Below are 22,335 nucleotides of genomic sequence, written 5' to 3'. Positions count from 1 at the left end.
AGTACCAACAGCTACTTCAACAGAAATACAACTCCACTATCAAAAGCAGTAACTAACCAGAATAAATTTGTTGTGGATGATGCAAGTGTCACATTTGAGAAACAGGATCTCAGCTCCAAATCATGCCATTAAACTCTCAGAATAAAACTGTGCAGAGTGCTGTGGGATATAAAGGAAAAATGAATACATATTTTGTACTGGTGAAAATGAATTACTGGTGAAATCTGAATTTCTAAAGATGGCTCCATGACAGGTAAAAACTAGGTACTGCAGGGGCTACACTGAGACGTGGCAGGACAGGTCACTGCCTGTGACATGCAAGCACTGCCTCAAGTCCTGGCTGCTCCACTTCAGATGCAGCTCCCCACCAAGACTCGAGCATGGGGCCCTGTCACCAATGTGCGAGACTTGACGGAGTGAGCAAGTTGTGGCAGGCGGTGGCCATGCAGAGTGAACCTGGGGGCGGATGACAGCTGCTCCCCTCATGTCTGTGTTTTTTAAAGAAATAACCCACTTATTATTTCTCAAACATATTGCTTCTCTCTTTTTAAAAGACTTATTTATTTATTGGAAAGGAAGATACACAGAGAGGAGGAAAGACAGGAAGATCCTCCATCTGCTGATTCACTCCCCAAGCAGCCGTCAAGCCGGAGCTGAGCCAATCTGAAGCCAGGAGCCAGGCGCTTGCTTTGCCAGCACATATACTAAAATTGGAACAATAAAGCCAGGAGCCTCCTCTGGGTCTCCCATGCAGGTGCAGGGTCCCAAGACTTTGGGCCATCCTTGACTGCTTTCCCAGGCCACAGCCAGGGAGCTGGCCATCAGCACATGAACCAACACTAGTGCATGCAAGGCAAGGACTTTAGCCACTAGGCTACTGCACAGGGCCCTCTTTTTATTGTTGTTGTTGTTGTTGAAGATTTATTTATTTTTACTGGAAACGCAGATCAGATTTTATGGAGAGAAAGAAAAACAGGAAAGATCTTCCATTCACTGGTTCATCCCCAAACGGCAGCAACGTACACAGATGAATCCATCTGAAGCCAGGAGCTTCTTTCGCATCTACCACATGGATGCAGCGTCCAAGTGGTTTCTGTCGTCCTCCACCACTTCCCAAGCCACAGGCAGGGAGCTAGATGGGAAGTGGAGCAGCCAGGACACAAACTGGTGCCCATATAAGATCCCGGCACTCACAAAGCAAGAATTTAACCATTGAGCCATCCTGCCTGGCCTGCTTCTCTTTACTCATTACCACAAATTAAAGATCCTCTTCACCACTATCCCCCTGGAATAACCCCTACAAGTTTTTTTTTTTTTTACAAGATTTACTTATTGGAAAAGCCGAGTGAAGGAGATATAGAAAGATCTTCCATCCACTGGTTCACTTCCCAAGTGGCAGTCAAATGGCCAGAGCTGAGCTGATCTGAAGCCAAAGTTTCTTCTGAGTCTCTCATGTGAGTGCGGGGTCCCAAGGCTTTGGGCCATTCTCTGTTGCTTTCCCAGGCCACAAGCAGGGAGCTGGATGGGAAGGAGAGTATCCAGGATACAATCCGGCACCCATATGGGACCCTGGAGCATGCAAGGTGAGAAATTTAGCCACTAGGCTACTGCGCCAGGCTTAGTTCCTACAATTTTTAATACCTCCTAAGTCATGGCCCATTCATTAAGAAAAATATATACTTCTCCTAATCAGATGATCCCAAAACTCACCTCTTCACACAATTTCCAAGCAATCAAGGTTATCCTAACCTCTGCCCAATGAGTGACTTTTAAGCATTCTCTCCCTATCCCGTCTCTAAAGTAACTCTCATTAGCTGGAGCCAGGTGCCATCTGAAAACACTGCACATAGTTTCTCTTGGGCATATCTGCTTTGTGTCCTGAATGAGCCACATCGTTCGTCTAAGAGCAGTCAAGTTTTATCCAAACTTCAAAAACCAATTTCATTCACTTCACAAAGTCTCCCAGATTACATTAATCCTTGGTATTATTATAACCCTATTACTATCTGAAGAAATGCCTTATTTTTAACAATTACTGTTCTTTATTTTAATTAAGTTTAAATCCTTATAAAATATATCTTATCCATCTTTATAATTATCTCACACACAAAAAAGCTTCAGGCCCTGAGCGGTAGCCTAGCAGCTAAAGTCCTTGCCTTGCATGTGCCAGGATCCCATACGGGTACTGTTTTGTATCCAGGTGGCCTGCTTCCCATTCAGCTCCCTGCCTGTGGCCTGGGAAAGCAGTCAAGGATGGCCCAAAGCCTTGGGACCCTGTACTCACACTGGAGACCCAGAAGAGGCTATGGGCTCCTGGCTTTGGATCGGCTCAGCTCTGGCTGGTGCGGCCACTTAGGGAGTGAATCTGTCTCTCCTCCTCTGTATATCTGACTTTACAATAAAAATAAGTAAAAATCTTAAAACAAAATATTTTCATCAAATATATATTTCCAAGCATTGAAATGGTTACTGTTAGACTTCCAAGGAAGGTTTCTGTAGGACAGTTGATTGGATAGCTATAAGAAGACAACAGATTAGATTTAAGAAACAAAGAGAGATACTTCCAGTCAAGGGTGTGGAAACAATTGATGGGTTCCACAGACAGGCCTATGGGAACTCCCATAATCTCAGGTCAACTTCGTTGTTGATATGTAAACTCCTCAAAGCCTCCTGCTCCCTCATCCTATGTGACCCTCAGACTATAAGAGTCTGATGCTGTTAATAAACCTTGGCTATTGACCATCAGTCAGTAGTCCACATGTATGGTTATCAGCTCGGTGCACCAAGTCCATCGCTGCCAGACAGCAAACAGACTTCCAACCGCCAAGGCTCCACACTTACCTATAATTAGATATCATTCATTCATTCACAGCAATTACATTCCTGAAATCAAACCTGACAATTCAAACTGAATGCCTTCACACTGGATGAAGAAATTGATCTATGTAAAGTGATCCAATTCATTTAATAAGCAGTTATTAATGCCTACAAATCAATGGCCAAGATACTTGAGGAACACACCACCCAGTTATTCCCTCAGCATAAAGGGAAAAAACAGTGCCAGAAGAAAGAAGCCAACTAAGAATCTCTCCTCAGGTCACAAATCAAAGGATGCTGCCTCTCATCGGCGTGGATTACAGGAAATGGATTACACAATCTTCCTCTTCTCCCCTATTTACTGCAACAAAGTTGAAAGTGCAAGCAGAATGCATGGCATCATTTTATGGGTAATATTCATAACTGAAAATAATCCAATATGCAAGATAAGGACTCTGACTCGGAAGACTGGTAACATCCCAATATTACCAGTCCTCAGTCAGTGGTGACAAAACTGACATCTACTGGATGGTCACTGAACTACATGAACAAATTAGGTCTGTTACCAGCACATCCCCAACCAAGAAAATAGTTACCACTTACTTTTGTTTTCAAATTTTACAAAGAATATGAGCAGCCAAAACCGTGTCTCTATCTTTCTGTTGTGAAATCATTAACTTTCATATCGCAGGGACCTACATATGCTTCTCTCCTAATGACTTCAAAACCCTGAAGGGAAACTGAAACTTTTTGTGTATTTTGTCCCGCAGTCACCTGCCAGTACCATCCACAAGACACTGATACATTTGGCAAAGGTAGCACTTACAATATCAATACCACTACAGCGAAAACACAGAATAAACGCAGTGTCCACAACAGGAGGAGGCGGGGAGGGTGTTTCAACAAACAAGCACGCAACCATGTACAGATGCACAGGGCCATGCACAACCACGCCAATATTCGGAATTATCTATTAGACAAACACAGGCACCCGGTAGGTTGTGTTGTAAAAGGGTTCTGTGCACTGCAGGATGCTACCTTGTTCATGAGTAGTTTACTGACAGGTTTGGGTCCTCCAAGAGCACACACAGCCGTGCCGGCATCAGCACCCCAAGGCCTGCCAGGTTCCACGCGGAGCTCGGGCTGTCAGGGAGACCACCCTCCTCCGCGACGGCGCGCTCTCGCCGCGAGCCTCAACCCTCGTTCTTGCACAAGGTGACAGGAGCGCCTGTGCGACACCCAGACCCGGTTCGCGCCCGCCGCCTCCGCTGGAGTTCGAGGTCACCCAGGACGACCCACCCCCCCAGGGCGCCACGGGGATGGGATGCTCACAGAGGTTCTCATGGGAACCGCACCAGTCCTGCGGCCCGTGCCCATGGCGCCCTGGGGGGCACGGGTCGGGCAGCAAGCCCAGGCGAGGCCCGGGACGCCCTTGGAGGTGAATCCGTAATCCAACTAGGGCTGCTGGGCACCGGGAGGGGGCGGTGGGGCAGTGAAGTGGCAAGTGGCGGGAGAGCGAGGTGACCTTGCTAGCCCCAGAGCGACGCTAAGCGAGCCCAGCCGAATCCTGTCCCGGCCGCTCGAGACCCCGCGGGAAGCCGCTACTCACCCCGGGACACAAGCAGCGGCTGGAGCAGCCCTCAGTCGGCCTCGCACGGGAAGAAAACGCCGCCTGGGAGAGGGCACTTCCGGCGCGAGCCGCGGCCCGCCCCTTCCTCCCGCCGAGCATGCGCGGCCCGCGCGCGCCGGGCTGCCGGGGTCGCGAGCTCGAGGGCGCGCCGCCGCGCACCTGACAGGGCAGGCGACCCTGGGGCAGATCCTGTCCGCCACACCCGGTGTCTGTCGGCCAGCAGCACTCGCTGAGCTCTGAATGCAGCTAAGCGAATGTCAGGGACTGAGCTGGGAAGACAGTTGTCGCATCAAATCCCAGTCCTGACTGAGTTCTATGGTCGCAACCCTGACTCATTTGGGCGCCTTCAGGGGAACGTAAAGAAATTCTTCCCTAACTCTGCCTGATTCCAGTTCCCCGCCACTACCCCGAGCAAACCCTCAGGCCGCTAGCTTCTGTTCTTCAGCACCTCTTCACCATCTGCCTTTCAGTCTCTGGGGGTGAACCCCCAGCCCCCACCCTGCGCACGACCCCTAGGGATGGCACCTCACAATCCCTGAGCTCCAGGATTTGGCAGCCCATGCTGGCGGGCTCTGTAGATTTTGCCTTTAGAGTGACTTCCCCTTTCCAGCATGAGCGACGTGACGTGAGAAATCTCCAGAGAGAAAGTCTGAAAGCCAGCGCCTCCTGAATCCGCAGACTGTATGGGGACAAGATGCCAAAAGACCATATCCCCAGATGCAGGCAGCGTCACTTCCTTCACAGGGAGAAGGTGAGACCGTGATGTCCCCCTCCCTGTCTTACTGGGTAAGATAGTTTGTGTTTCTTAGTTTTAGGGATCGTCTTTGGTAGCTAGAGAATTCTGCAACCTAATTATTGCATTACCAAATGCTACTGTTGTTACAAGCATTTAATACTGCAGTGAGACGATGATGTACAGTTTGGCTCATATATACTGGGGAAGGACAATAAGCTGCTTTTTGTTTTACATCCATAATCTGAATTCCTCAAAAAGTGTTTTTGGTGGAAAAGCTGTCATTTTCTTTCTCTTTTTATAGATGAGTACATTTTAAGCCTTCAAGTGACGAGCGTTCTTATGTCCATGTACCTACTAAGTGTTTCAATTTCATTGGCACTTGGGTCTCGAATTCAAATCCTGCACATTTTTCTCTTTCAGGCAGTGAGTTGTTATTAAGTTTTAAATCTAGTTCAAAGAGGAAACAGCGTGAAATGACAAAACTCCACAAGGCTTTAGAGGATAAGGGTAGGTTGACAGTGATATGTGAATGGCTAAGGTCATTGACGAGAATTAGAGTGAAATTGGATTGTTTTATGTTTCACGCCATCCCTTTTTGTCTTTCAGGTTCTTTAACATATATGTGTGTGCCTACATTCATGATATTGTTTTTAAAAAATGATGGGAAGCCAGGTTAGGGAGTGCTGGAATGGTTATTTAGAAAGGGAGGTAGAACTTGGGGAACAGGAAGATTTGTGGGAGCAGGACAGTGCTCTCAGAGGTAATGTGTGCAGGGCCCCATTGTGATAGAGGACTCTCCCACTTAGGGCCTGGGATGATCACAACCCCAGGCTGTTGCTGGGAAAGCTGCAAGGATGTGGCTCAACAAGGATGAGGGGAGGTGTGCAAAAGAAAAAACTTAAGGGTTAAGGACCCACTAAAGTAGCCATACTCACCAGCAAGGAAAAGGAGCAGAGAAAATCAAGATGGTAATGCATTTCCATCATTTATTGAGTGAAACTGCTCCAGCTAAGAATGCAACCAGCCTTGCTGTAGGAACCAGGGTGACTAACCTGCTTGGTAAGTTTTGGGGCTGTAGGACTTTCAGTGCTAGAATACAGTCTCGGGCAAATTGCGAGGAAGTGTTGACCCCACTAAGGATATCCTCAATGGAACTCTGAGTAGGGTTCCGTGTAGTTTCAATTCCTTTGCTTAATACACAGAAAAGGAAACTACTGGATAGATTCATCAAAGCTGACCAAGAACCCATATGCACAAAAGCAAATACTGCTTTTAAGAACTATCCAAACCACTTGGGCAGAGCCCTCGGAGTATGTACACATTGAGACTCTGGGTTCCTGTGAGGTGGCAGTTTCTCATCCCTGGGTACTGGGACATGTGGAAAGCCATGAGTGGTTTGCCCCTTTGTCTCTTCCCTTCCCCCAGAAACAATAAGAAGAAATAGCAAATTTGGAAAAAAAAGTTTTTTAATGTTAAAAAACATGCTGCTGCTCATTCATAATCCTCTGCAGTGATTTGAGTATAAGTGAAGTGCCTACACTAATATTTTTTTTTATCCTAATGTTTTCTTTGAGTAAATTCTCGGGAAATCTCACACGTCTGGATTCTAACACATTGTATCACTATCTTATCACATATCATGTAAGATCATTTCCAGCAAACATTAATTCAATGAGATTCTCCTACAGTAGAGTGGAGGGAACATATGCCTTTCATCACAGGATAGCATTATATAATCCCTGGCAACACAAAATACCATATTTAGTCCACAGCAGGGCCCAATAAGTAATTGATTACACATAATTTTAGGAAGTCTACCAAAAAGTTTTTTTTGGTAGACTTTCTGGGCCTTCTCTGTTAGAATGGAGATATCAAAAATACTTGTTATATTTACTATAGATGTTTGCATACTGTATTATAATGCCAGGGTCTAATTTCTAGCTCTACCTCCAATTCAGGTTGCTACTCATGAATCCTGGAAGGTAGCAACTCAAGTAGTTTGATGTTTGACACTCATGTGGGAGACCTAGGTTGAATTCCTACGTTGGAGAGTGAGCTAGAGAATGGAAGGTGTCTGTCTCTCACATTCTCTCTCTCTTTCTCTCTCTCTCTCTCTCACACACACACACACACACAAACACCCCTATATATTTTGTTAAAAATTTTTATTTTTATTGGAAAGTCAGATATGCAGAGAGGAGAAGAGACAGAGAAGATCTTCCATCCATTGATTCACTCCCCCAGTGTCCACATCAGCAAAAACTGAGCCAATCCAAAGCCAGGAGATAGGAGCTTCTTCTGGGTTTCCCATATGGGTGCAGGGTCCCAACACTTTGGACCCTCCTTGACTGCTTTCCCAGGCCACAAGTAGGGAGCTGGATGGGATGCAGGGCGACCGGGATATGAACCAGCACCTATGTGGGATCCCAGTGGTTGAAAAGCGAGGACTTCAGCCACTAGGCTACTGTGCCGGGCCCACCTATTTTTTTCTTTTAATGAAAGACGCAGTATTGTATTTCTCCCTGATGACATTAATCTTTGTCCTTGTGTTATTGAGTGGCAGTGTAACTAGTTTGCTGTAGTGCAAAGGTAAATGTATTGGGCACCAGCACAGTAACAAAATGGCTAAAGTCCTCACCTTGCATGTGCCAGGATCCCATATGGGTGCCGGTTCATTTCCCGGATGATCCACTTCCCATCCAGCTCCCTGCTTGTGGTCTGGGAAAGCAGTCGAGGACAGTCCAAAGCCTTCAGACCCTGCACCCACATGAGAGACCGGGAAGAAGCTCCTAGCTCCTGGCCTTGGATGAACTCATCTCCAGCAACTAAGGCCAATTGGGGAGTAAGCCAGCAGATGGAAAAATCTCCCTCTGTAAATCTCACTGTCCGATAACAAATTTTAAAATAAATCTTTTTTATTGTATAAATTTTATTTTTGATAATTTTTACATATTTGATTAGGATGTGAAGGGTCACGGGATTACAGGAAAGCAGGTGAGACCACTGTTTTCACATTCTCTTTTTTCCTTCCTGTATCTGGGGTGAGTGGAGAGAAAAGGGGAGAAGCCACTCCAGCCTCCCATCCATCCCAGGGTCCTTATGTGGAGCATGCTCCGAGGGCACTGCTCAAGTGGTTTTGATAGTTCAACCGTTCTGTATTGCTACTGATCTTGCCACTCCAATCACAATGAAATATCTCCAGAATCCACTGGCTGACTCAGTCCACCTTAGAGCCTCTGTTTGCCCAGGTATTCACTGCCAGCTCTTGGCTGGGATAGTTGATCAATTTGTTCTGTCCTCCATCCTCTGCTATGGTACCAGGTGTCCTCTGCAGGCTCCAGTGTGCTGCCATATCCTCCAGTGGATCCAGATATGCTGTTCACTGCTCCGTTAAGCCACTGAGGAGACCCAACTCTGACACATGCACTCCATGGTCAGACCATGGAACCTGCAATTTTCTCCATGGTTAGAGTTCTGAGTCCCGTGGTTCAGTTGGGGGGATTCCCAAAGCAACTTCATTTGAGGTGATCCCAGACCTGATTCCTGTGTGTGCATGCCAATACAGGGTCCAGTACAGTCCGTTGCCAAAACTGGCCTACACACACACTGTTAGTTGCAGTTGCTGGGTCAGTTGTCTCCAGCCCTGTCTTCTACACGAACTAATGGGTGTTGCAGTCCAACCCAGTCCTGCCCACCTCACACTCGACCCCCGTGCAAACCAGTGAAAGTTAAGATTTTTTTTTAAATCTTTTAAAAAGATTTTTAAAAATTGTACTGAATATTTATCTAATCTAAGGAAGTTCCTTTGATTAGCTGTTCTTGAATCTCATCAGGTATAGATTCACTTGAACAGATTGGCAAGATGCAGATTCTTAGAACCTAGCCTTTAAAGCACCCACTCCACTGCTCTAGATTTTGGGAAGGAATATGCAGTTTAGTAACCATGTGAGATCTCTACCAGTTGAGAATACACCAAGACACAGTCTGGCACCCTGATTTTGTACTGTCTAACTTGTTTTCTGTTGTTTAACCAATCAATCTTTCCACCTAATCATCAGTAGTGAAGTAGTGATACAGAAGTCATTTTGGAACATATTTTGAGAAACTGCCCAAGTGAGTAAAGTATTTTTTAAAGATTTTTTTTTTTACTTGAAAATCATATACAGAGAGGAGAAACAGAGAGCAAGATCTTCTGTCAGATCATTCACTCCCCCAAGTGGCTGCAATGGCTAGAGCTGAGCTGATCAGGAGCCAGGAGCTTCCCACATGGGTGCAGGGTTCCAAGGTTGTGGGCCATCCTCGACTGCTTTCCCAGACCATAAGCAGGGAACTGGATGGGAAGCAGGTATGTCAGGATTATAACCGGTGCCCATATGGGATCTTGGCATGTGCAAGCTGGGGACTTTAGCCGCTAGACTGTTGCGCTGAGCCCAGTAAGGTATTTTTACAAAAATATCTACCACCCCAGATTAAAGACTCATGTGTTCATCTGAATTTTGTTGTTGTTGTTGTTAACAGAGCTAGGAATGACAGAGAAGATTTTTTATCCACTGGTTCACTCTCCAAATGGCCACAATGGCCAGAGATGAACTGATCTGAAACTGGGAGTCTGAGCTTTCTCTGGGTCTTTCATGTGGGTGCAAGGTCCCAAGGAACTGGGTCATCTGCTGCTGCTTTCTAAGGCCCTAAGCAGAGAAACTCGTTTGGAAATGGAGCAGCCAGCACACAAACTGGCACCCAAATGGAGTGCAAATGCCACAGGGTGGAGGACTAACCTGCTGCGTGCACATGCGTTTGAACCAGTTTGAACCATTTGAGCTATTTTAAGTTGCCTCTTAAATTAGAAAAGGAAATCAAATCAGGGAAGCCCTCAGGATGAAATTAGCAACAAAATTCCCTTTTGCAAACAACAGCAACAATAAAAATCTGAAGTAGACATAGTAGACTTCATTCATTGCTCATTAGAAATTCACTTGATAGTGATTTGTTAAGGGCAGTACTTCAACATATGAATGTAACTATATAGTGGTAATTATGCCCCTGTGACAAATACATGGAACCTTGGTGTTTTTATGATAGTTTGTGGGGGTTCAGTGTCAAAGCATAGCAAGTTAAGCTTCTTCCTGCTCTGCCAGCATCCCATATTGGTGCCAGTTTGAGTCCTTGCTGTTGTACTTCTAATCTACCTCCATGCAAATGGCCTGAGAAAGTAATGGAGGGTGGCCCGAGTCGTTGGCCACTAGACCCACTTGGTAGACCCTGAAGAAGCTGTGGCTGCTCCTAGCTTCAGACCAGCCTAGCTTCAGCAGTTGCCACTATTTGGGGAGTGAACCAAAGAATGGAGCATCTCTCTCTGTCTCTCCTCTCTGTTATACTGCTGTTTCTCAAAATAAGTAAATAAATGAACCTTTTTTTAAAAAAGATATTTCACTGGAAAAGAATAATCGATTATTATTTTGACAAAATGAAATAAAATGGATGAAGAAAGATAAGTAAAGCAAAAAGACAAAATTTAAGTATTTGGACTTGCAACAGGAAGAATCAGATGGAACTTCAGACAAAACTAATAGAAAACTAAAATTTCAGTGGATTAGTGGAGACAGAACGCTGTTCTGGTAGCTCTGTTTCCTGAGAAGTACTGAGGCGTGGGCATTGCTGCGGTTACCTCACAGGTTAGGATGCCGAATCCCTTATCAGAGTGCCTGGTTTAAGTCCTGGCTGCTGCAGGGTTGATTCAACTTTCAGATAATGAACTCCCTTCCTGGGCAGCAGCAGATACTGGCGTAACTTGTTGGAACCCTGAACCCATGTGGGCAATGTGGCTTGAGTTCTGGATTCCTGCCTTCAACCTGGCTCAGATCTGGTCGTTACAGGCACTGGGGTGTGAGCCAGCAGACGGAAGATCTCTTATGATCTGTTACCTTGTCTTTGTGCCTTTCACATAAATAAAATAAGCAAATAAACATTTAAAAAAATACAGAGAGCTAAAAGCAGCAATGTAAAAAAAAAGTTATAAATCTACAAAGTAAACTCTATACTGACTGTAAGTGCATATATGAAAAGGTGTTATATTTCATTTTTTTTTGAGTTATTTCACAATGGCACCAATCCCCCAAAATCTTAACGTTTCTGTATAGCCTTTTTTGGTGATCAATGCTGCTAATTATTTCTTTTTCATAGCTTCTGTTACCAAAAAACACATCCTAGAACCTAATAATTTATCCAACAGCCAAAATATTTTATTGTTTAATTTTAATACAGTGCTAAAAATATACTACTCAAGTGATAGTACTCTGTGCAAAATCCAAATTAATTAAAAATAGAATTGCTTCAAGATATTTAAACTTTAAATGTACCCTCATTAGCAAATGTTATAAAGCATGGCTCAAAGATTTCTTTCTGGGATTCATTTCAGATCCTTATAAATGGCTCCTCTGTATGGTTTTATAAATGGGGAAGGAAATGGAAAGGATTGAGCAATTCATATCATAAAGGTATGAATTCATTAGCCAAAATAGAAGAAACGGTAGTTGGAATGTTAATTCTCAATTCCTGTAACAACAGATTGATAGATGAGGCATGAAACAAGACCAGATGCTGTGGTTTCCAAGATGCACCTGGCTTCCCAGCCTTTAGAACCTGAAGCAATTTTTGCTGTTAAGTAGGTCACTTGCTTGCTCTCATTTACCTGATTCTAGGAAAATTCCCTTGGAAGTATCTGGAAAATAAAATGTACTGTTGCTAAAAATTTTTAAATTAAGGTTTTTGTAAAACTTCTCCTTCCCCAAAATAACTTCTAACCTTGAAACACATGTGAAACTGAAATGGTTGAGAAGAATTTGAGATCCTTTTTTTTCTAGGCACAGACTAAAATCTGTGTTCATTCTATTAGGACCTGTAATTCAGTGTGCTTAGCATTGGTATATTACTCAGTTTACAAAGGTTATAGTTAGAAACTATATTCTCCTATCAGCTGTGAACTTCTTGAGAAACTAGGATGCCTGGGGCAGAGGAGGGGTTTTACAAAGTTGTAACATAAAATAGGACTTTTGGGGGCTGCATTCCCATAGATTTATCCTGAGCATGGAAGAAGAACAGGAAGGAAATAGAAAAGATCTAAAGATGGTGTATGCAGAGAAAATCATTCTTTTGACCATCATCATACAACTGCCCTGTCATGACAGTTCTATTCCTGATCCTGATGTGTCCAATATAAACCGGTCCAGTCAGAGAGAGTTTTGATATTTATAGGGCTTAAGAACATGGACTTCATAGGCCTGAGCTTGAATTTAAGATCTGATGTTTATTCACTACATTACTTTCAACAAGGTACTTATACTCCCAAGCCTCAGTTTCCTCATAATGAGTATAGTAACAGTAACAGTATACCTGCTATGGATTTGCAAGGAGAATGAAATGAGACAATGCATGTAAATCATGGAGCTCAATGCCTGGTACTTAGCAGGTTCTCAATAAGCTTGCTGGTGTAATACTAAGGTAATATTTCTTTTAAAAAAAGATTTATTTATTTTTGTTGGAAAGTCAGATTTGCAGAGTTAAAGAGAGACAGAGAGTAAGACCTTCCATCCACTGATTCACTCCCCAAGTTGCCGCAATGGCCAGAGCTGAGCCAATCTGAAACCAGGAGCCAGGAGCTTCTTCCGGGTCTCCTACGTGCATGCAGGGTCCCAGGGCTTTGAGCCGACCTCTACTGCTTTCCCAGGCCACAGGCAGGGAGCTGGATGGGAAGCAGAGCAGTGGGGATAGGAACTGGTGCCCATATGGGATCCTAGTGAATGCAAGATGAGGACTTTAGCCATTAGGCTACCACTCTGGGGCCCTAGGGTAATACTTCTATGAAATTGTGAAGTGATGTGCTCTCATCCTCAGAAGTCTATAAGGACAATGAGTTTTTTATATCTTCTTTGTGTTTGCAGGAGGACTTTATCTACTTTCCAACCATGGTTTCTTATCTGAAATATTCATCTTCTTTGACTTGTACAAAGGCTATGCCTTGTGTTCACTTAACCTCTTAAATCTCTTATTCCCACCAGGAATACAACTGTCTGACTGAGACACACCCACCAGGAATTTACAAACTGTTTCTGATAGCTCTTTAAATCCTGTAAGATTCCATTCTTATGACCCCCTGAAATAATTAAATTTAAAATACTGATCAAGATGTGAAAATAACTGTGTGGATATTTCCCAGTTCACTGAAGAAATGTTGGCTATTATCAATTTTGGTTGTTATTTCCATCTTGAATATTAACAGCCATTTATTGAGCTTATAATCCTTGCTGTCATAAAGTTATGGAGTAAAACATTTCATACAATGCAAGACCTAGGGCTTGGCACGGTAGCCCGGTGGCTAAAGTCCTCACCTTGCAATTACTGGGATCCCGCATAGGTGCTGGTTCTAATTCTGGCTGCTCCACTTCCTATCTAGCTCCCTGCTTGTGGCCTGGGAAAGCAGTCGAGGACGGCCCAAAGCCCTGGGACCCTGTACCTATGTGGGAGACCTGGAGGAAGCTCCTGGCTTCTGGCTCCTGGCTTCAGATTGACTCAACTCCGGCCATTACAGCCACTTGGGAATGAATCAATGGGTGGAAAATCTTCTTGTCTCTCCTTCTCTCTGTGTATCTGCCTTTCCAATAAAAATAAATAAATAATAAATAAACTTTATTAAATATGAAAATCTCTCTTCCCTCCCTGTTTATTGTCATTGTTTTTGGAACCAGAAAAACAAAACAAAGTGGTAAGGGGTTGTGGGGAAGCCTGTAACTTGAGTTCTAGAAGTATAGGAAACAAGTAAGTATCCTAAATTGGCAGAACTTAAAATTCCCATTCAACTTCAAAACCTTTCTAGTGTATAGTCTGCTGCTTCTTAAGTTTAAATACCAGCCTTATTGTGAGAGGTTTGAATGCTCAAATAAGACCCAGTGCCAGAGACATGGCAACACCAATTTGTTTGTCTTCTGAGTTCTGCGGTTAATGAGCAGTCAGAAAAACCTGGATAGGAAGGGAAGCGAAATAAAAAGATTGACTTTCCAATAGTGTTTTCTTCTCTGGGGCTGTTTTATGAAAAGTTGAAGAGATATTAATGATTTTTAGCTAAAGTAGTCTTAAGATCCTGTTTAGATTTTCTTAAGCTTCTGACTGGACTGTGTTCCATTTTCTACATTGCCCTATCTATGACTTAGTGCTCCTTGTGCCAGAAAGACTGACTTTCCATAGTCTGTCATCATGTTCTCTTCATAGGCTGGCCTTCAAGAATCTTCTTCCCCCATTCCCTGACCCCTTCTTTGAGACTCTTTGAAATAAACAGGTAAAAAAGTCTACATGAATAGTGTAAAGTCAGGAAATACAGTGATTTTATTTTGGTGAATAATCACATTTCTTTAGTGAATGATTAGGATTCTAGCACTTAGACACATATTTGTAAGCCAAAAAGAGAAGACAGAAAATATCTCTTCATTGCTTCCTTCTCATTCCATAGGCAGGTAGAGTCCATAACACTGTTTTATTGACTGTGTACTGACGGGGTTCCAGTGGCGCAATCGGTTAGCACGTGGTACTTATGTGACTGTGTACTGAGACCTGTTTATTCAGTCAACACAGGGTATAGCCATCAGGTAGGTGAACACACATGCCCTCCAACTAATTAAATGATTTGAAGTACCAAGAATGCACACAACTATTGTCTTCATTCAGTATTTAATATATTATTATAATATTTACCATTACTAAATGTTATAGTAGGATAGTATTACATGAGAATAATATAGGCCTTATATATTACTATAAAATTATGACATTTAGATAATATAAATATTTAGTAGTTTAGCCACTGGATTAATATTATTTATTCAGTATTCATAGCGTATTTGAGAAATTCTAAATGACGACAAAACTAAATGAAGGCAGAGTCTTTGGGGCGGGCAGCCCTGTGGTATGTCATATGTTAGAACCTCCCTGGGTTTCTTCCTCTGACATTGTGATGGTCCAGAGAATTTTGTAATGATATGATTCTATGATTCATTCTGATTTCAGTGTGAAAAAGCTTTGGATTTTCTTTCTATTTGGAACTCAACAAACAATGCTGAATTTGAACTCTGTGCGTATGCTTTAACATTGCTGGGAAGATTTCTGTAGTAATCTTTAGTCAACCACTAATTCATCAGCCATGGTTTCATTATAATTTAGTTAATATTTACCTGCCTGGAGTTAAAAATCTGATGTCTGTGTTTATATGTTTGAGTATTCTTCCTTTAAATTAGGGCCTTCTAACTAATTATCCGTGCTGTCATCCCCACTTCATCCCCAGCCATATGGTCACATCTGTGGGTTGGTGAAGGCAGAAGAGAACTGTTATTCTCTACCCCAACTGTCCACCCTCCAGACAAGTGGAAGATAATAGTTGGAAGCTGTTCCCAGGAAAATGATGTCCTGGCCTGGCATGATAGCTCAATTGGCTAATCCTCCCCCTGCAAGCAATGAGATCCCATTTGGGCACTTGTTCATGTCCCAGCAGCTCCACTTCTGATCTAGCTCCCTGTTTTTGGCTTGGAAAGCATCCTGGAGAATGGCCCGTTGCCTTGGCACCCTCAACTGTGTGAGAGAGCTTGAAGAAGCTCCTGATTCCTGGTTTTGAATCAGCCCAGTTCCCACCATTGCAACCATTTGTAATGAAAGATCTTTCTGTCACTCCTCTTCATAAATCTGATATATCTTTCCAATAAAAAGAATTAAATCTTTCAAAAAAAAGAAAAATTATGTCCTTCACTTGCAGAAGGACTAGCTAACTAGAAAGTATGCTTCCAAGACTTGAACAAATGATACTAGCAAAAAAGCAATTAGAAGCATTAAGTACCAATGCATAATAATAATGATTGTATCAAGAACTTAAGAAGGAAGTTTGGATATTATTAAATAAGCTATGTCTCAGAGCAAATCGTGGCTTTTAGAAGTTAAACTTGGGAGCAACTGAGGGATACAATTATTTCTTGCTTTATCACTAGCCTAACTTTTAAAAGTTTCTTGACAACTTTAAGGAATGTAACCATTTCTACTGTCCACTAATGGGAGTTTACTGTTAGAAATTCTGAAAACAAACCATGTAGGTTGCTATGATTCATGTTCTAATTGAAAATAGCCAAAGAACAACAGAGAAATAAGGACGTGATTTACCACTTCATTTGTGTCCCTTTACCACTTTCATCAAGACAAAAGGCATTTTAGCTCTGTTTTTAAATATCACTCCCTGGAAAGTAAATTCAGGCATATGAAACTTTATACCTATTATGTGTAGTTGGATTCATTCTTAATTCCATCATCTGTTCATGTACTGAGTAGTGTGTCACTTTAGAACACGTAATTCTCATACAAATAACCAACATCTAGAAGGAGTAAGACACATGCTATAGAATCCCTTGAGAAAGACACTGGTGCAGTGTTGTAGAAATTGTTAGGGAGCATCTGAATATATCTCTAGGAAGATAAAATTTCAACAAATCACAGAGTTTTGAGATTGCTCCAAAGGAATAGTAAATATCATTGAGTCTCCCACCAAAGACAGTGCAGAATTGTTGAAATTACATGTGCTATGGGATTAGAGACCCTGAATCAAGTCTTAGCTTGGTCACTTAGTAAATGTATATTTGGGGGAGGAATCAAGCATCTTAAATGGTGTCTGTACTGTTGGACTAAATGCTCATGTCATTTAAAATTTTTAACTACTATATAATATAGGAGTTATAATACTATATTTCAATATATATTGTGTAATGATCAGATTAGATTAATTGGCATATATATCATCTGAAACATTTATCATTTCTTCTTGTTGAAGACCTTAAAAAAGCCTCTATCCTGGCTATTTTGAAATATAAGTTAGTGAACTGTGGTAATGCAACAAGGTGGAGGAATCCACCATGGTGGGAGGGTTTGGGGAGGGGCGGGGAGAACCCAAGTACCTATGAAACTGTGTCACATAATACAATGTAATTAATGAATAAAAAAAAAAGAAATATAAGTTAGGGGCCAGCATCTTTTTTTTCTTTTTGTTAACAATTTTATTGCATGTAAATATAAAGGATGATTTTAAAATAGTTCATAGATACAATCCTAAGAACAACAAGAAAATTTTAGTTTTGTTCCTTTTTTTTCTTTTTTATTTAAGATTTTTGTTTATTTTTATTGGAAAGGCAGATATACAGAGAGGAGCAGAGACAGAGAAGATCTTCCATCCGATGGTTCACTCCCCAAGCAGCTGCAACAGCTGGAGCTGTGCCAGAATGAAGCCTGGAGCCTCTTCCGGGTCTCCCACGTGGGTGCAGGGTCCCAAAGATTTGGGCCGTCATGGACTGCCTTCCCAGACCACAGTCAGAGAGCTGGATAGAAAACGGGTGGCTGGGATTAGAACCGGCACCCATGTGGGATCCCAGTGTGTTCAAGGTGAGGTCTTTAGCCATTGCTGGGGCCCAGCATCTTGGTCTAGTACATTAAGCTGCTGCTGTGTCATCAGCATCCCATATGGATTCTGATTCATGTCCCAGCTGCTCCACTTACGAAAAAGCTCCCTGCTAATGCACTGGGAAAGCAGTGGAAGAAGGCTCAGGTGTTTGGGCCCCTGCCAGTCACAGGAGACACCCTGTAGAAGCTATTGGTTCTGGAATTTAACCTTTTCACCCTTCACTGTTGACTCATTTGGAGAGTGAATGAGAAAAATGGGACATATTTGCTCCACCCACCCAACTCTGCCTTTCCAATAAGTAAAATAAATTTTTTTAAGATTTATTTTTATTTTTATTACAAAGTCAGAGAGGAGGAGAAGACAGAGAGGAAGATCTTCTGTCCGATGATTCACTCCCCAAGTGACCACAATGGCTGGTTCTGCGCCGATCCGAAGCCAGGAACCAGGAACCTCTTCCGGGTCTCCCACGCGGGTGCAGGGTCCCAGGGCTTTGGGCTGTCCTCGCCTGCTTTCCCAGGACACAGCAGGGAGCTGGATGGTAAGTGGAGCTGCCAGGATTAGAACCAGTGCTCACATGGGATCCCGGCACGTTCAAGGCGAGGACTTTAGCCACTAGGCCATGCCGCCGGGCCCAGCCAATAAGTAAAATAAATCTTAATAAAAGAAATACACAATTAGATTTTGCCAACTTTGCTTGCTCAGTTGTGCCTTTTAATTTATTTTCTTTTCTACTGCTCTCTTGCATCTATTATGAATCATTTCCCCACCCCTTTTTGCAAAGTTTTAAATATTCTTTTCCAAAGATTTGTTTATCTGAAAGGCATAGTTACAGAGTTCTTCCACCCACCAGTCTACACCCCAAATGGTTGCAATAGCAGGATCTGGGTTGGTCTGAAGCCAAAATGCAGGAGTTTCATCCAGGTCTCCCGTGTGCGTAAGGGCCCAAGTGTACACAGGCCATCCTCAATGCTTTCCCAGGCACATTAGCAGAGAGCTGGATCAGAAGTGGAGCAACCGGGCCTGGTGTGGTAACCTAGTGGTTAACGTCCTTGCTTTGCACATGCTGGAATCCCATATGGGCGCTTGTTCTTGACCAACAGCCCCGCTTCCCATCCAGTTCCCTGCTTGTGCCCTGGAAAAGCAGTCGAGGATGGCCCAAAACCTTGAGATCCTATACTCTAGAGTCACAGAGTGGAAGAGGGGAGGAGGGGCAAAGGTAACTGGTATTTGTCTCATCCTCTTTAGATTCCATCTTCTCTATAGAACATTCCTAAACAGAGATGTTGGGGCATATGGGCCCCCACTGCCATCACCATCATTGCCATCACTGGATTTTCAGAATTTTCTGGGGTTCTGGGGGACTATAAAACAGAGAGCAAAATATCAAAGGGTGGAGAATTCTAACCATATTCTCTTAGTATTGGGAGATGTTTGTGCTGTTCCTTGAACGGAAACGTAAGTACTCCTCCTGGAGCTTTTTATGAGGCCTGATCCCTGTTCTGAGTTTCAGACTTCTTACATCTACACTATAAAGGAATCTGATAGGGAACAAACATGGGAAAATTCACTGCTGGTTTAGTAGTCTTGAATTCTATTCTTCCCACATCCCTTTGCTACTTTTTGTCTTCCGGAGTCCTCAAGTAACTGTTTCATGCATTACATCTCAATTTTATAACTACATTCAGCAAAAAAAAGAGGGGTAGATGGTACTAAGTGTGCCTACTCTATCTTACCAAAACTGAAATCTATAATGTTTGCAAAATTCAGAAGTTAAAGTCCTAACTCCCAATGACATGTATCTGTTAATAAGACCTTAGGGAGGTAATTATGATTAGATGAGGTCATAATATGATTTATGACTTTATAAGAAGAGATACCAGATATCTTGTATTTTTCTCTCTCCTATTTGTGAGGACATTGGAGATGGCAACCCTTGATCCTGGTTGTTCCAGTCTTTGAAGCCATGAGAAAATAAATTTCTACTCTTTAAGTCACCTAGTGTGTGATTGTTTTAGCATGCTGAGAAGACTAAGACAATTGCCAAACCATTCACAGAAAAATTAATGGAGTCTAGCACAGTGGCTCAACTGGCTAATCCTCCACCTAGAAGCACCAGCATCCCACATGGGTGCCAGTTTGTGTCCCAGTTGCTCCACTTCTCATTCAATTCCCTGCCTACAGCCTGGGGAAGCAGTGGATGATGGCCCAAAGCCTTCATATCCTGCACCCACACTGGAGACCCAGATAAGCTCCTGGCCTTTCCAATAAAAATAAGTACATCTTTTTTAAAAAATTCATGACATAACATATTGTGCCAATGCAATTACTACTTTTTCTGTTTCCTTGATTTAAAAATGAGGATACTAATTAAGATTATTTTGAGAATCCAACGGAATAATACAAATAGGAAGCTCTTAACAGCCTTTTCCTGTTACAAAGTGAGAACAGTTTTGAAGGTGAATGATGGGATGGTTGTACAACACTATGTATGCACTTCATTTTTTAAAAATATATTGATTTTATTGGAAAGGCTGATTTATAGAAAGAAGGAGAGAAAATCTTCTAACTGCTGGTTCATTTCTGAGATGGCCTCAACAGCCAGAGCTGAGTTGATCAGGGGCCAGGAGCTGCTCCTGAGTCTCCCACATGTGTGCAGGGTCCCAAAGCTTTGAGTTACTCTCGACTGTTTCCCAGGCCATAAGCAGAGAGCTGGATGGGAAGTGGAGCATCCCAGACATGAGTGTCCATATGAAATTCCAGCACTTGCAAGGTGAGGATTTAGCCACTGAGCCATCACACTGAAAGCAATGCCTTTTTTTAAAAATCAATCTGCATCTCCCATCTTTTCCTTGTACACACTGTGTAAGCATGCTAGCATCCCCTTTGTGTGCAGCCTCTTCATGTTATTCTCCTTAGAGCCATGCTGTAGCTCTGGCACTCGTGGCCAAAGACATGAATTAACTGTTTGACACCCTGGGGATTTAAAAGGTTATTTTTGAACCTAGACCTTGAATAGGAACACTCTAATTTTTCTCTCCCACACTAGAATTTTGTTAAAGCATTGTATTTTTCCAGAATTAATCAGGACAATTGATGAAATTAAGCTTCAGTTGTGATTTGGCCACTTCTATCTGAGATAAATATCAAAAATTATTTCATCAGAACTGAATGTGAAGTAGAAAGATTACTCTATTAAATGAGATTAAGTGTCCAGATTCTAGGAAAATTTGGTGGTTGGATGTGCTGGTATGTCCATAGGCTTGGTTTCTAGTTCTCAAGGCTTCATTCCACACTACCTTTGGGTTTCTTCAGGGCAGAGAATATTAACTAAGTATGACACTTGCTCTCTCCAGATGAAAGTAATGATTAATGTCTTTCCAGATAGTATCCCAACCAAAACTTAAGAAGAAAAATTTATATAACATGACACAAAAAAGTAACATATGGGCATTACTATTTCAGGTCTATATTATAGTCACTTGATAAGTTGTGTCTGTATGTTTATGCTTATATTTGAAAAAATGAGTAGTTTTTTTAGTCACTGAGTAATAATACTTTATCTGATATGTAAAAGCATTTTATCTGTAGGCTTTTGGGGAAGTACAAAGGTGGAAGGGCTTACCTCAGTACATTATTTATTTATAAGTATAAATATAAAGTTCCTTGGAGGCTAATATATGTGATATTTGTTATATATTTTATAATGTATATATTATTACATTATATAATAATCTTATATCTAAAATATACAATAAATATGAATATGTATGTTAAATACAGAAGATATACAAATATATACTTACATATAACATGTAATATATATTAGTCTCCAAAGAACTTGATATATTCTATATTTACATAATAGAAATTACTCACACACATATAAATATATATGTGTGTGTGTATTAGCCTCCAATGAACTTCAGTAGAAACAGCTTTACTGAAGCAAAAATGAAGATGTAGATTGGAATTGTCAGGCTTAACTGAGAGACTCTAGATGAAGTTTTGACTCTGAACAGTACTTTACCTTCTGACAGCTGTGATTGAAGTCGGTTCTCAGGAAGCCGGTGTTGGCTTGTCCTTTGCAATCTAGCATCTTTCTAGTTTGTAGGAGATATTCTTCAGGGAGCTGTAGAGGCCATGGGGGAGATGACAACTCTTGAAGCTTTCCCCCACAGAGAATTTTGAGTTGGGGAGGAAGAGAGATTCTATGCATTCTTGCTGATGTCATAATGCTGGTCATGTGACTTCAAAGAATCATGTGACTAGAATATGGAATTGGGTTGTCCTCACAACACCAAGCTTTAACTCTAGAGTGCCTCAGAAGCCAGGACAGCTTAGTAGAGATCCCAACTGAGACATCAACATGGGATTGGCATTGTGGTGTAACATACACAGCCATTGCCTGAAATGCTGACATCCCCATAAAGGTGCCAATTTGCGTCCCAGCTATTCTACTTCCAGTCCAGCCCCCTGCCAGCCCACCAGCATGTTCAGAGTCATATGTTTCTAATTACTAACTGTAGGTACTAGGTATTGTTCATCTGATGATAACAGAAATTAGCAAATGAAAAGTCAAAATGACAGTCCAATCTGAATTAAACCCCGGAGAGGAGGCAAAATGGTCATTACTGTGAAATCTGTTAAACTGAAGACCTATGTTCCAGCTTCCTCAGC

The 22,335-nt window shown here is 42.3% G+C and overlaps 1 protein-coding gene across 4 annotated transcripts in view; it reads right to left on the bottom strand.

Annotated features, from left to right (window-relative positions):
• ATAD1 (ATPase family AAA domain containing 1) overlaps positions 1 to 21,872 on the bottom strand; it is a 42,325-nt gene extending 20,453 nt beyond the window's left edge. Inside the window, exons 1-2 of one of the 4 annotated variants that reach the window (XM_058671168.1) lie at positions 21,686 to 21,872; positions 11,872 to 11,901 (exon numbers count right to left, since the gene is read on the bottom strand). Coding sequence is in view for 1 of the 4 variants with exons in the window: in XM_058671167.1 (XP_058527150.1) it covers positions 2,759 to 2,760 (2 nt within the window). In the remaining 3 variants the exon portion in view is untranslated. Of the gene's footprint in view, positions 1 to 2,758; positions 2,782 to 4,426; positions 4,533 to 11,871; positions 11,902 to 21,685 lie in introns of those variants that run through there. The other 3 variants (XM_004583381.3, XM_012926435.2, XM_058671167.1) reach the window with 3 other exon arrangements.
• Between the last annotated feature and the right edge of the window lie 463 nt (positions 21,873 to 22,335).

This window comes from Ochotona princeps, chromosome 13, assembly GCF_030435755.1.
Source record: "Ochotona princeps isolate mOchPri1 chromosome 13, mOchPri1.hap1, whole genome shotgun sequence".
Taxonomy (NCBI): Eukaryota; Metazoa; Chordata; class Mammalia; order Lagomorpha; family Ochotonidae; genus Ochotona; species Ochotona princeps.
Note: the sequence above shows the minus strand (reverse complement) of the source record. Positions and strands in the feature narration are given on the sequence as shown.